This window comes from Galendromus occidentalis, unplaced genomic scaffold (assembly GCF_000255335.2).
Source record: "Galendromus occidentalis unplaced genomic scaffold, Mocc_1.1 scf7180000076735, whole genome shotgun sequence".
NCBI lineage: Eukaryota > Metazoa > Arthropoda > Arachnida > Mesostigmata > Phytoseiidae > Galendromus > Galendromus occidentalis.
The window spans coordinates 182092-191896 of NW_003804724.1; the positions used below are offsets into that span (position 1 = coordinate 182092).

At 50.0% G+C, this 9805-nt stretch overlaps 3 protein-coding genes across 3 annotated transcripts; 2 read left to right on the forward strand and 1 right to left on the reverse strand.

The window, feature by feature from the left end:
- The first annotated feature begins 437 nt into the window (after window positions 1-437).
- LOC100899169 (neuronal acetylcholine receptor subunit alpha-7) lies at window positions 438-1758 on the forward strand. Its single transcript, XM_003740113.2, has one exon. The coding sequence runs from the start codon at window positions 574-576 to the stop codon at window positions 1681-1683; it is 1110 nt and encodes a 369-aa protein (XP_003740161.2). The 5' UTR covers window positions 438-573; the 3' UTR covers window positions 1684-1758.
- A 1449-nt stretch (window positions 1759-3207) lies between these two features.
- On the forward strand, window positions 3208-4407 carry LOC108863710 (uncharacterized). The gene has a single exon (XM_018638224.1). The coding sequence runs from the start codon at window positions 3208-3210 to the stop codon at window positions 4405-4407; it is 1200 nt and encodes a 399-aa protein (XP_018493740.1).
- A 732-nt stretch (window positions 4408-5139) lies between these two features.
- LOC108863711 (uncharacterized) lies at window positions 5140-6363 on the reverse strand. Its single transcript, XM_018638225.1, has one exon. It carries the CDS (start codon window positions 6361-6363, stop codon window positions 5140-5142), a length of 1224 nt encoding a protein of 407 aa, XP_018493741.1.
- Window positions 6364-9805: the final 3442 nt, after the last annotated feature.

Genomic DNA, 9805 nt, shown 5'->3' on the forward strand with positions numbered 1-9805 from the left:
CCGAGCCGGAACGGACAATCCATGCCTTCATTCGAGGAATTCCAGGTTCTTGGCGACCATTTGATCGGAGAGTTCGTGGATCCGGATTTACCTATGCGCATTTTCGCTCCCCGCTCTATCTGTACCAATGAGACGAATGCCATCGCCACTGATCAACCCATTCAGTCCTCTAAGGGAACATTGATTGGTTTCATGTCTTTTCCGTCGCGGAGATGTCCGCGCTGCTGACATCATCGAGACGTAGGTGTTTGATCCAGACTTGTTTGACGGTCAGCACGTTCGCTGACTGTTTGGCGCGTTTGCCCTAGCCAGCCGATCATGTCTCCATTGCGCGAGCTTCGGAGCGTTGCCATCGCGCGACCTCGGAGGCAGCGGCTGAACACACACTCTCGCTTACTTCGAATAAAACTCTCTTCTCTCGACGATATCGAAAAGTCCGCCCGGAGATCGACCATCAAGAGGGCAGCAGCGAGCGAAGGCAAAACGCTCAGACCTCTACGGCCGCCTCTTTTCTTACGTTATATGTATATTTGACGGGTGCGCGACGGTATAGGTCAACAGCTGAAGGAAGAGATGTTGCTGCTAAGTGTTGCGGCGTCCGTGTTCGTGGCTTTCGTGAGCGCATCCCCCGAAGAGGAGAAGCTTCTGCAGAGTCTACTCCACGACTACAGTTCGATTACTCGCCCGGTCCTCAATGTCAACGACTCGCTGACCGTGAACCTCACCTACACTCTGGTCGATATCGATGCAGTTGACGTCGACAGCAACGAGATTTCGGTTCAGGGTTGGCTGCAGATGGGCTGGAAAGACATGCAGCTCAGATGGGACCCGTCGCAGCACAGTGGAGTCAAGAGCCTCCATGTCCCCTGCGATACGATCTGGAGACCCGACATAAAAGTCTACAATGGCCCAGACGCAGCCATGGATTCGACTCTCGCGATCGTATACAGCGACGGAAACGTTCTCTGGGTTCCGCCATTCAAAGCCAATATCCAATGCGAGATGAAGCCGCTCTGGTATCCTTTCGATGTTCAGAACTGCAGTATTGTCCTAGGCAGCTGGACATACGACGTCTCGATGGTGGACCTCCAGATCGGAGCCGCGCAACCGACCGAATTCCGTAAAAACAAAGAATGGAAACTCGTCGCCTTGGAACACAGACGTTTCGAGAAAAAGTACAACTGCTGTGAGAACGTTTACCCCAGCATCGAAGCCCAAATCACAATTCGACGACATGGCTGCAGGAATTTGCTCAGCAAAGCCCTTCCTGTCGCCGCCCTAGCCGCCCTCGGACTCATGACGATGCTCATCCCGGCACCACGAGCGGAGATTCGTCTCTTGGTCGTGACGCTCCTCATCGGCTCTGCGTTGATCATTGCGGATTTCAGTGACGCCCCGGACTCTTTCAACGCCATGTCTTTATTCAATTTCCAGATGATTCTAGTTTTGGCCGGCTGTTTCTTGTGCAATTGCATTCATCTCGCGATTCTCCGTGGTGGTTTCGATGCTAGCCTGCTCGAAAAGCTCGCTGGTCTGGTTTCATCGAACGAAAAGTCGGAAAATCTCATTACAAATGTTGAGCAGCGATACCATCGGACCTTGGACACACTCTTCAGCATGCCATTGACTTTCGTTTTAGTTATGTCGATAAGTCTCTTCTCCTTGCTCCCATTACTCAAGTGATGGGTGTAGAGCCGCTGGGAGCCTGTCTCCAAGCTAGTTTGTCGACTTGACCAGATACATCGCTCGGAGATTCATTTGGCGACCGGGCAACCCGTCACGCATTGATTGGGTTGAGAAGGAAGTCGGAAGAATAAAGTTATTCTGGCGTGATTCTCCACAATTGTCACAATTGTTATCCTGGCGTGATCCTCCAACTGAGAATCAGATGCATGTTTCCACGCGTGTTCTTATTGTTAGTTCATCGATGGTTTCTTCCACCGCAGTCGAGGCGAGGGATCTTCGAGCTTCTCGCGAGCTATTTAGCGACTTGTCGGCATCGCTCTTCGGAGAAATGATGGCATTTCACGCGCGGTCGCTCACATCGGGATGACTTCCCCGGGCTCCATCGAGAGCGCAGCCTGACCGAGTTTTTCCGTGAGGAGACGACCGCTCTGACTATCACATCGCGAGCATATACTAGGGATATACCACCGAAACGAGAAAATATTCTAGAGTGCGCTACCTCCCGCTGAGAATCAAAATTCCATTACAGTTTAGTGGCATTATTTACATCAAGTTCTCAGCTACACATAACGGTCCCTGACAGGGAATGACAGGCACTCCCTGTCATACGAATCTAAGTGCAGGCGGCTCCTCGAGTTTCCTCTGAGAATGTCGAAATTCGTGCCCGACAAGAGCGTCATCCAGAACTTCCTCATCTCCTGCTTCCACTTGAAGAAATGTGTAATTGAGGAAATGTGTAAGGCACATTCTCTCCTCATTGAGGCATATGGCGGTCAAGTTCTGAGCAAAGCTCGGTGTTACGCGTTGTACCCAAGCTTCAAACCGGGGAATTTCGACATGAGCAATGAACCGTGGGGAAGACCCGTATCTCGAAATGTCGGAAGTGTCGAAACTCAGAGGTCAGCCGGATCCTTCCCCCAGAGAGCATCGTATCGAGCGAGAATTCGGGAAAGCTCCGAGCCGTCTGAGATCGCGCTTGCATGTCACCTCGCTCCTTCTTTTTCGTAGTCTCTGAGAGCTCCCAGCTCAATCGAACAAAGACTGATCCGAGATCTTAAACGGCTACATGATCCAATGCGAGGGCTCTGCGAGTGGGGCGTTCTGAGTTGTACCGCCACCAAGATCGAAGAACGAGGATCGAGTGACAAGACTGGATCAGTCAGTGAATCGAACTCCCGGAAGTGGAAATGAATAGATGATCGACCAAGAGAAGTAGTACAAAGCGGAAACTTCCGACCGCTTCATTCAGCAGGACCCGATATGTCTCTCTCGAACGAAGCGTTTGGTACGGAGGTCATACAAAAAGGGCTGCCGCTTGCATTAAAGAACCTCTGGAGGCTCTTCAGTACCCCCTCACAGAGGTCTAGTCTGTCCCACACAAGAAGACTTCGCCTCACTTCGCTGCGGAGTTCGAAGCTCCTGGTGTCCTCGAAGTCGATTCGAGGCCAGTTCTTCTCCGTCATAGATCGTGTTCCCTCCAAGAAACTTCCCGTTCATTGTAGAAAGCGTCTTCCGTGAGTCATGTGGAAAAGCGCCGTGTTTTTGCTGACGGTCGCGAGCATCGCTGCCGCCGCGGAAGTGAAATCCAGGAGGGTCCGGGATTCGAGTACTTCGATATTCAATCCGTTTCCTTTCTTGCAAATCGTGCGTTTCGCGAATGACGAGTGTGCTGCCGAGTCAGCCTCTTCCGGGACGTGCTACACCGCCAAGGAGTGTGATGATCTGAAAGGTCACATTCAAGGCGATTGCGCTAACGGCTATGGATCTTGCTGTGTCTTGACCTACAGCTGCCGAGAAACTATGCGCCACAACCTTTCCTACTTCGTGCCACCCTCGTACCCAGAGAAGGAAGAAGAAGCGAACGTCTGTCCCCTGAAAATCGCATTTGAAGCCACGATCTGTCAGATCCGCTTAGATTTCGAGCGCTTCGACATCCTCGGACCGAAAGGCGGTGATTGCGTGGACGATCTTTTCGTCGTACTGGGAGGGAACGTCAACCATAGAGTCCCCGTGATTTGCGGTCAGAACGCCAATCAACATATATACGTCAACGTTGACACTGTCGAGGGTCCTCTGGAACTCCAAATGATCACCGGTATCGCTCGCTACTCGAGAGATTGGCGGATCAAAGTGTCCATGGTGCCTTGTGATTCTCCCTTCAAGGCACCAAACGGTTGTCTCCAATTCTTCACGGGAGGCGTGGGCAACTTCCGCAGTTTCAACTTTAATCAGCCCGACACAAATCGTTCGGGATACTTAAACTCCGTGGATTACGCGATCTGCCTCCGACGGGAACGAGACATGTGCTACGTCACCTACTCTGTTGGACGCGGAACGGGGAACTCGGAAAACTCCCCCGGCAAGAAGGATAATGCGGCTGCGAGTACTCCCACCACAACGCCCAGGGGACCTCGGGACAACTCACTCATTCGATCGAACTCTTTCGGCATCGCCACATCGACCGATAAATCGATGGATTTCCAGAGCGACTCCAAAGGTGGATCATCTAAGTGCACGGGCGATTACTTGGCAATATTCGGCCTGGAACGGTTTTGCGGAGGGGCTTTCAGCTTGACGTCGGGCAGCAAAGAAAACCAGCCCATAACGGTGAAGGACTCGGGACCTCTGATGGTCTTGTTCAAGTCGGATAAGACCTTCAACGGACGTGGCTTCGACATCGACTTCGTACAAGGACCTTGTATGCCCATAACATTCTTCTAGGGGGAAGTGAACTCGCCTCGAGCGAAATTCGCTCTCTCAGGACAGTCGACAACTATATGGGGAATGAATATATGTGTAAATACCGCGAGGATTTCATCGAGCATCGTATGTGTTTCGGACGCTTGTCTACTCCATGTATATTCTACGCATGACCTTTACGTATTCGCTTATTTGTAAATAAAGTTATTCAATACCATGTAAACCACAACCTGTGGGTCCTTTGTCTGGATTATATTTAGGCTAATGGCTTATGACGGGTCGTCGCAATGCGAAGAAAGGGGTGGAGGAGGATACTGAATTTTTTATTTGATGACGGCGTATTTGCATCCTGTGAAATTTTTTCTGATACGGATTCTCGGAATTCTGAACTCTATCCGGGGGATGCGCGATCGACGGCTCTTCTGATTTCTCTCCAATCCGCGAATTCCAAGATAAATTCGGAGAGTCGTCGGTCGCTGTAACAACTTTCAGATCAGATGAAGACGAGAGTCCACCAGAGTCAGAGATTATCCGGGCGGAAATTAGGATCATAGGTCGCTCGAAGGGGAATCCCGGGCTCGAATCTGCGTCGAATCTCGTGATATTCCGGCACAATGGCACTCTCGACATTTAATCCGTCTTCCGAAACTCAGCTTCGGGCGCGGAGCTCGAGAAGAGCTGCGGCAGCGAAAAGTCCCACGTATAACTCGTTTCGTGTCTCGCCTCCGTCACGAATCCGTCTCTGGTTCTGTTCTAGACGAAGGCTTGAGCTACCACTGGTGTACAGGGTCCCTGTTGGTAGTTGATATTGAAACCGCGACCATTGAAAGCCTTATCCGACTTGAACAGAATCATGAGGGGTCCGGAGTTTTTCACGGTCACAGACTGACTTTCACGGCTACCGGAATTCAGATTGAAGGCGCCCCCACAGAAACGATCTAGACCGGGAATCGCCAGATAATCCCCAGTGCATTTTGAGAGTCCTGCAGCTGCTTGCAACTCGATCGGTTTCCCTTCCGACGTCGACGTCGCTATTCCGAAAATTCCTGTTCCAAGAGCGTGTTCATGATCACGAGATGATTCGGTCGAGGTACCAGATGATGAGACCCGGGAAGTATCGTTGGCTCCAGACTCGATATCGGGGCCGTCTTTCTCGATCCTCACAGAGTACGTCACCGTGCACATGTCCCTCTCCCGACGGAGACAGATGGCGTAATCCGCTCCATTCAAATAACCCTGACGATCTTCGTCCCTCTGATAGAAATTGAAACTTCGCAGCTGTCCAGTGATTCCAGTGAGATACTGGACGCAGCCTACGGGCGCCTTGTATGAGGAGTCGCACGCGATCATTGATATCTTGATCAGCCAATCTCTAGCGTACGGGGTGATCCCAGTGATCATCTGCAGCTCGACGGGGCCCTCCACGGTGTCAACATTGATGTAGATGTGTTGATTGTCGTTCTCTCCACATATGGTCGGAACTTTATGGTTCGAGTTACCTCCCATGACGACGAAGAGATCATCTCGACAATCACCGTCCTTCGGACCGAGAATATCAAATCGGGTGAAGTCTAAACGTATCTGACAAATATTCGCTTCGTAGGCGATCTTCAGAGGACACACGTTGGCCTGAACCTCCTTGTTCGGATACGATGGGGGCACGAAGTAGGAAACGTTGTGATGGACAGTTTCCCGGCATTGGTACGTCAGGAAACAGCAGACTCCGTAGCCATCCGCGCACTCTCCCTCGATCTGCCCTTTCAGATCCTCGCACTCCTGGTAGGTGTAGCACGTACCGGCAGAGCCAGATTCGGTCTGGCATTCGTCGTTTGCAAAACGAACCAGTTGGGGATAAGGGAACGCTCTATAGACCGAGGAAGAGGAAGTGGAGTAAATCGAGTCGCGACGTTGCCTCGCGCTGGGAATGGCCGTCGAAGCAGCGAGCAACGAAGACCAGAGCGTAATTTCCCACCACATGGCGGCGGGAAGACAATGGGGATCGCACTTGGCACGAGCGCTTCAGCTGACACTCTGAACGGAATCGGGATCCTCGGAGTTCACGTTGTTTTCAATCGGACCAGATGACTGGCGAAGACTTTAAAGCTTCGGACCAGTCCGCTCTTATCTGAATGTTGTGTTCGCTCGGGAGGCTCAACTGCTTTCGTCTGGCGATTGTCTCGCGGATCGACCCGAAGGTTCTAGAAACGGTCCGCGCCGATGGATCTCGGTCTGAGTCGACTACGGTTCCTGAAGCAATCGCCACCGTGTTCGAAGCCAGTGAGAGCTCGGCCGGCCCAAAGAGCGATCCAGGGCTGAGGGAAAGGAAAATGCAGCGGCGCGAAGAGAGAAACTGTTCGTGTCACCGCTCCGCTCCATAAGCTTTGACGAACTCGAGATTGATTCAAGGTGAGCGTCCACCTTCTTCTGCCTCTCTCTTTCTCAGACCCCATCGTTCTCCCTTTCTCGTCTGTACACTGATGCAACGGAATGCTCGCTCCCTGTGTCAAACTCCGTAAATTGACCGATTTCTAATGCAGAGAAGGCGCGAATGTGACTTATCACTCGACATGAATACTTGAGAAAAATACAATGAATCTGTTGAAAGATACGCAGCATCGGTGTGAGCAGAAGCGCTACTACGCCGTCTGCGCCAGCGCCGCCATGTGTTCATTACCATAATTCTATCGTTAAAATAAAAGAGAATCATCCTCTCTTCCAGCTTTCAGGCCTAGTGCGCTACACCTCGTGTCCTCTTTGATTTCTACTGTTCAAGAGGTTATGGGCCCAGGTCTGTGTCGGTGAACTGGTGAACTGGTGTAAAACTGTGAGAGTGACCCGAAGAGGTAGTGTGAACATCGGTTCGAACTTGTTAGACGAATTTCGATTGGAAATTGGAGTCAGCGTGGTGATCGAGGAGATCACGATGCCGGTCCAAGCAAGATCGACGAGGAACAACGAGATGTCCGAACCCCAAGCTAGTACTGCTTCGAGGAAGAGGCACATGGAGCGCTCAGGAGAATCGCCGGACTCTCTAACGGGGCCGACGTCAGCCGAACGAGCGATTCCCGATTCGTCAGAGGTCACGGGAGGAAACGGGCCAGCAACTATCTTCAACTCGTTTGCTCCAACAATTGATACCAGTGCTCCAGAAAGGCTCGTGCAAGCCTCCAGCTAGCCTGCCCCAACGATCAATGTCGACGTTCCGTCAACCTTTGAGAAGCTTCAAGGGGCATCGAATTATATGGACTGGCGGTTTGCTATGGAAGCCCATCTTTTCAATTGCGACCTCTGTGACTACGTGGAAGGCTCGAAGGAAGACGATCGTCAAGGGAAAAGGGCGCGCGCAGCTATCGTTTCTGGGATAAGCTCAGAATTGTTTTCGGATATTCGCGAATTCAGGTCAGCTAAAGCGATGTGGGACCGACTGGAGACACTGTATCAGCCGAGGGGCCTGTATCGTCAGGTCGCGCTACTCGAAGAACTCACGGCGACCCGTTACGCGGATTGCCCGGACATGAAGACGTATATATTTTTCTTCTTTCAAGGATCACACGATCGATTCTCACTTAAATCAGAGATTTATTTTAATGGGTCGATTGAAGCGATTTAACAACGATAGTATCGGTGGTATGATACGTAAGCATGAGAGCATTTACCTTAAATCAGAGAATCGATTTTCACGTGGTGAATCCCGCTCTTGGAGAACGCAGAATGGCTAGAGCCAGATTCTCCTATCTCTGGAGAGAAACGTGGCGGCAGTTTTCGAAAGGCGCCCTCTCTCAATATCGGCAGGGAGCAGGGACGATATTACATCTCCCCCCCCCCTCGTCTTCCTGAGATATCTAAACCAGGAAGTGAATAGGATCATCCACATTTGTTCTCCTTCAGGATGAGTTTGCTTGCGTGGAAAATGTTGGTCTCTTTTTTTCGCTTCCCACAATCGATCTCAAACATGGAGTTGGAGACTTGTTTCAGCACACGGAACGGTCCTATTCTCACATTATCTAGTTTGTTTCGATTGAGTTTGTTACCATTCTCAACGAAGACGAAATCTCCAACTTTTATGCGGCAATTCACTCGGTTTCTATCGAAATAGGCTTTGTTTCTCTCGAAATTTCTCATAGTGTTGAGGAGAGCTTCTGCTCGATCCTTCTCTAAGTTGCTTTCCTCCACTAGATTTGTTGGAACGATGCTAGATCTTGTCCCGTCTATTAGATAATTTGGTTCGAATCTCGTGACACTATGAATGGTCGAGTTATATTCCTTAACACATTCTTCAGCTATTCGTGACCAAGGCCTATTCGTACTTTCGTTGATTTTACATCTTATTCTATTGACCAAGGTTTGATTCAACCTTTCGTTTAAACCGTTCGATGATGGATTATTCACTGAGGTGAAAACGAGCTGAATATTTCGCTTCTTCAGATATTGTTTTAGGTCCTTAGAGTTCAGGGCTGAGTACTGGTCCATCAAAATTGTGCAAACTTTCTTATCGCGTGTAGTTTTGTCGATGAGATCGATGAATTGTTTGGTCGTCTGATTACTTGTCGTGGCGACGAAGGCTTTACGAGAGAAATGATCCACTAGTATGTGCATGTACTTTTTCGGGGATCTGTTTCCGGCGAATCCACCGACCGTATCGATGGACATTATTTGGAAGGGTCTCGATGCTGGGCCTAACTGGGATAGTTTCCCCATAGGTCTACTGTTCCGAGTCTTGTTCTTGATGCACACATCACAATTTCTACAAAAGCGTTCTAAGAGAGAATCCATGTACTTGAAATAATAGAATGGTCGTATCCTGGCCGCTAGGTGATGTTTTCCGATGTGACCGTAGAAGTCATGAACTTTTTGGATCAACCAGAGTCCGAATTTTTGAGAAACGATCAATCGCTGCCTCTCCCGAATTTTCTTGAAACTCAAACCATCCCTCCATATGACGTTTTTCATTCTTTCGATATTTGGATAGTTTGCTTTCTGATCGTGAATGATTTCTTCCAAGTTTATCAAATTGACGACCTTAAGAACATCGTCTTCGTTCTCGAAACTTTCCAGGACCGGATTCCTGGAGAGTGAGTCCGCTTCACATTGTCTTTGCCGCTTGCGTATTTGATCGTGAAATTATACTGAGAGAGATAGTATACGAGATCACCCAGGAATTCGTCGGTTCGTCGCTTTAACTCTCAGAGTCTCCAGCGGTTTGTGGTCCGTTATTATTGTGAAGTTTCTGCCGATCAACCAATATTGCCAGAAGATAATCGCTTGTTTGATTGCCAAACACTCTAGATGAATCGCTTTTTTCTTTCGCTCGGCTGGGCTGAGACGCTTCGAGAAGTAAGCGACTGGATGTAGGACATTATTTTCCTGTGGTTGTTTCAAGATTGCTCCTACTCCTTCGCCACTAGCGTCCGTGTAGATG

Bases quoted from the DNA above. Each gene is read 5' to 3' on its own strand.
- LOC108863710 (XM_018638224.1), top strand. From the start codon at position 3,208: ATGTGGAAAAGCGCCGTGTTTTTGCTGACGGTCGCGAGCATCGCTGCC.
- LOC108863711 (XM_018638225.1), bottom strand. From the start codon at position 6,363: ATGTGGTGGGAAATTACGCTCTGGTCTTCGTTGCTCGCTGCTTCGACG.
- LOC100899169 (XM_003740113.2), top strand. From the start codon at position 574: ATGTTGCTGCTAAGTGTTGCGGCGTCCGTGTTCGTGGCTTTCGTGAGC.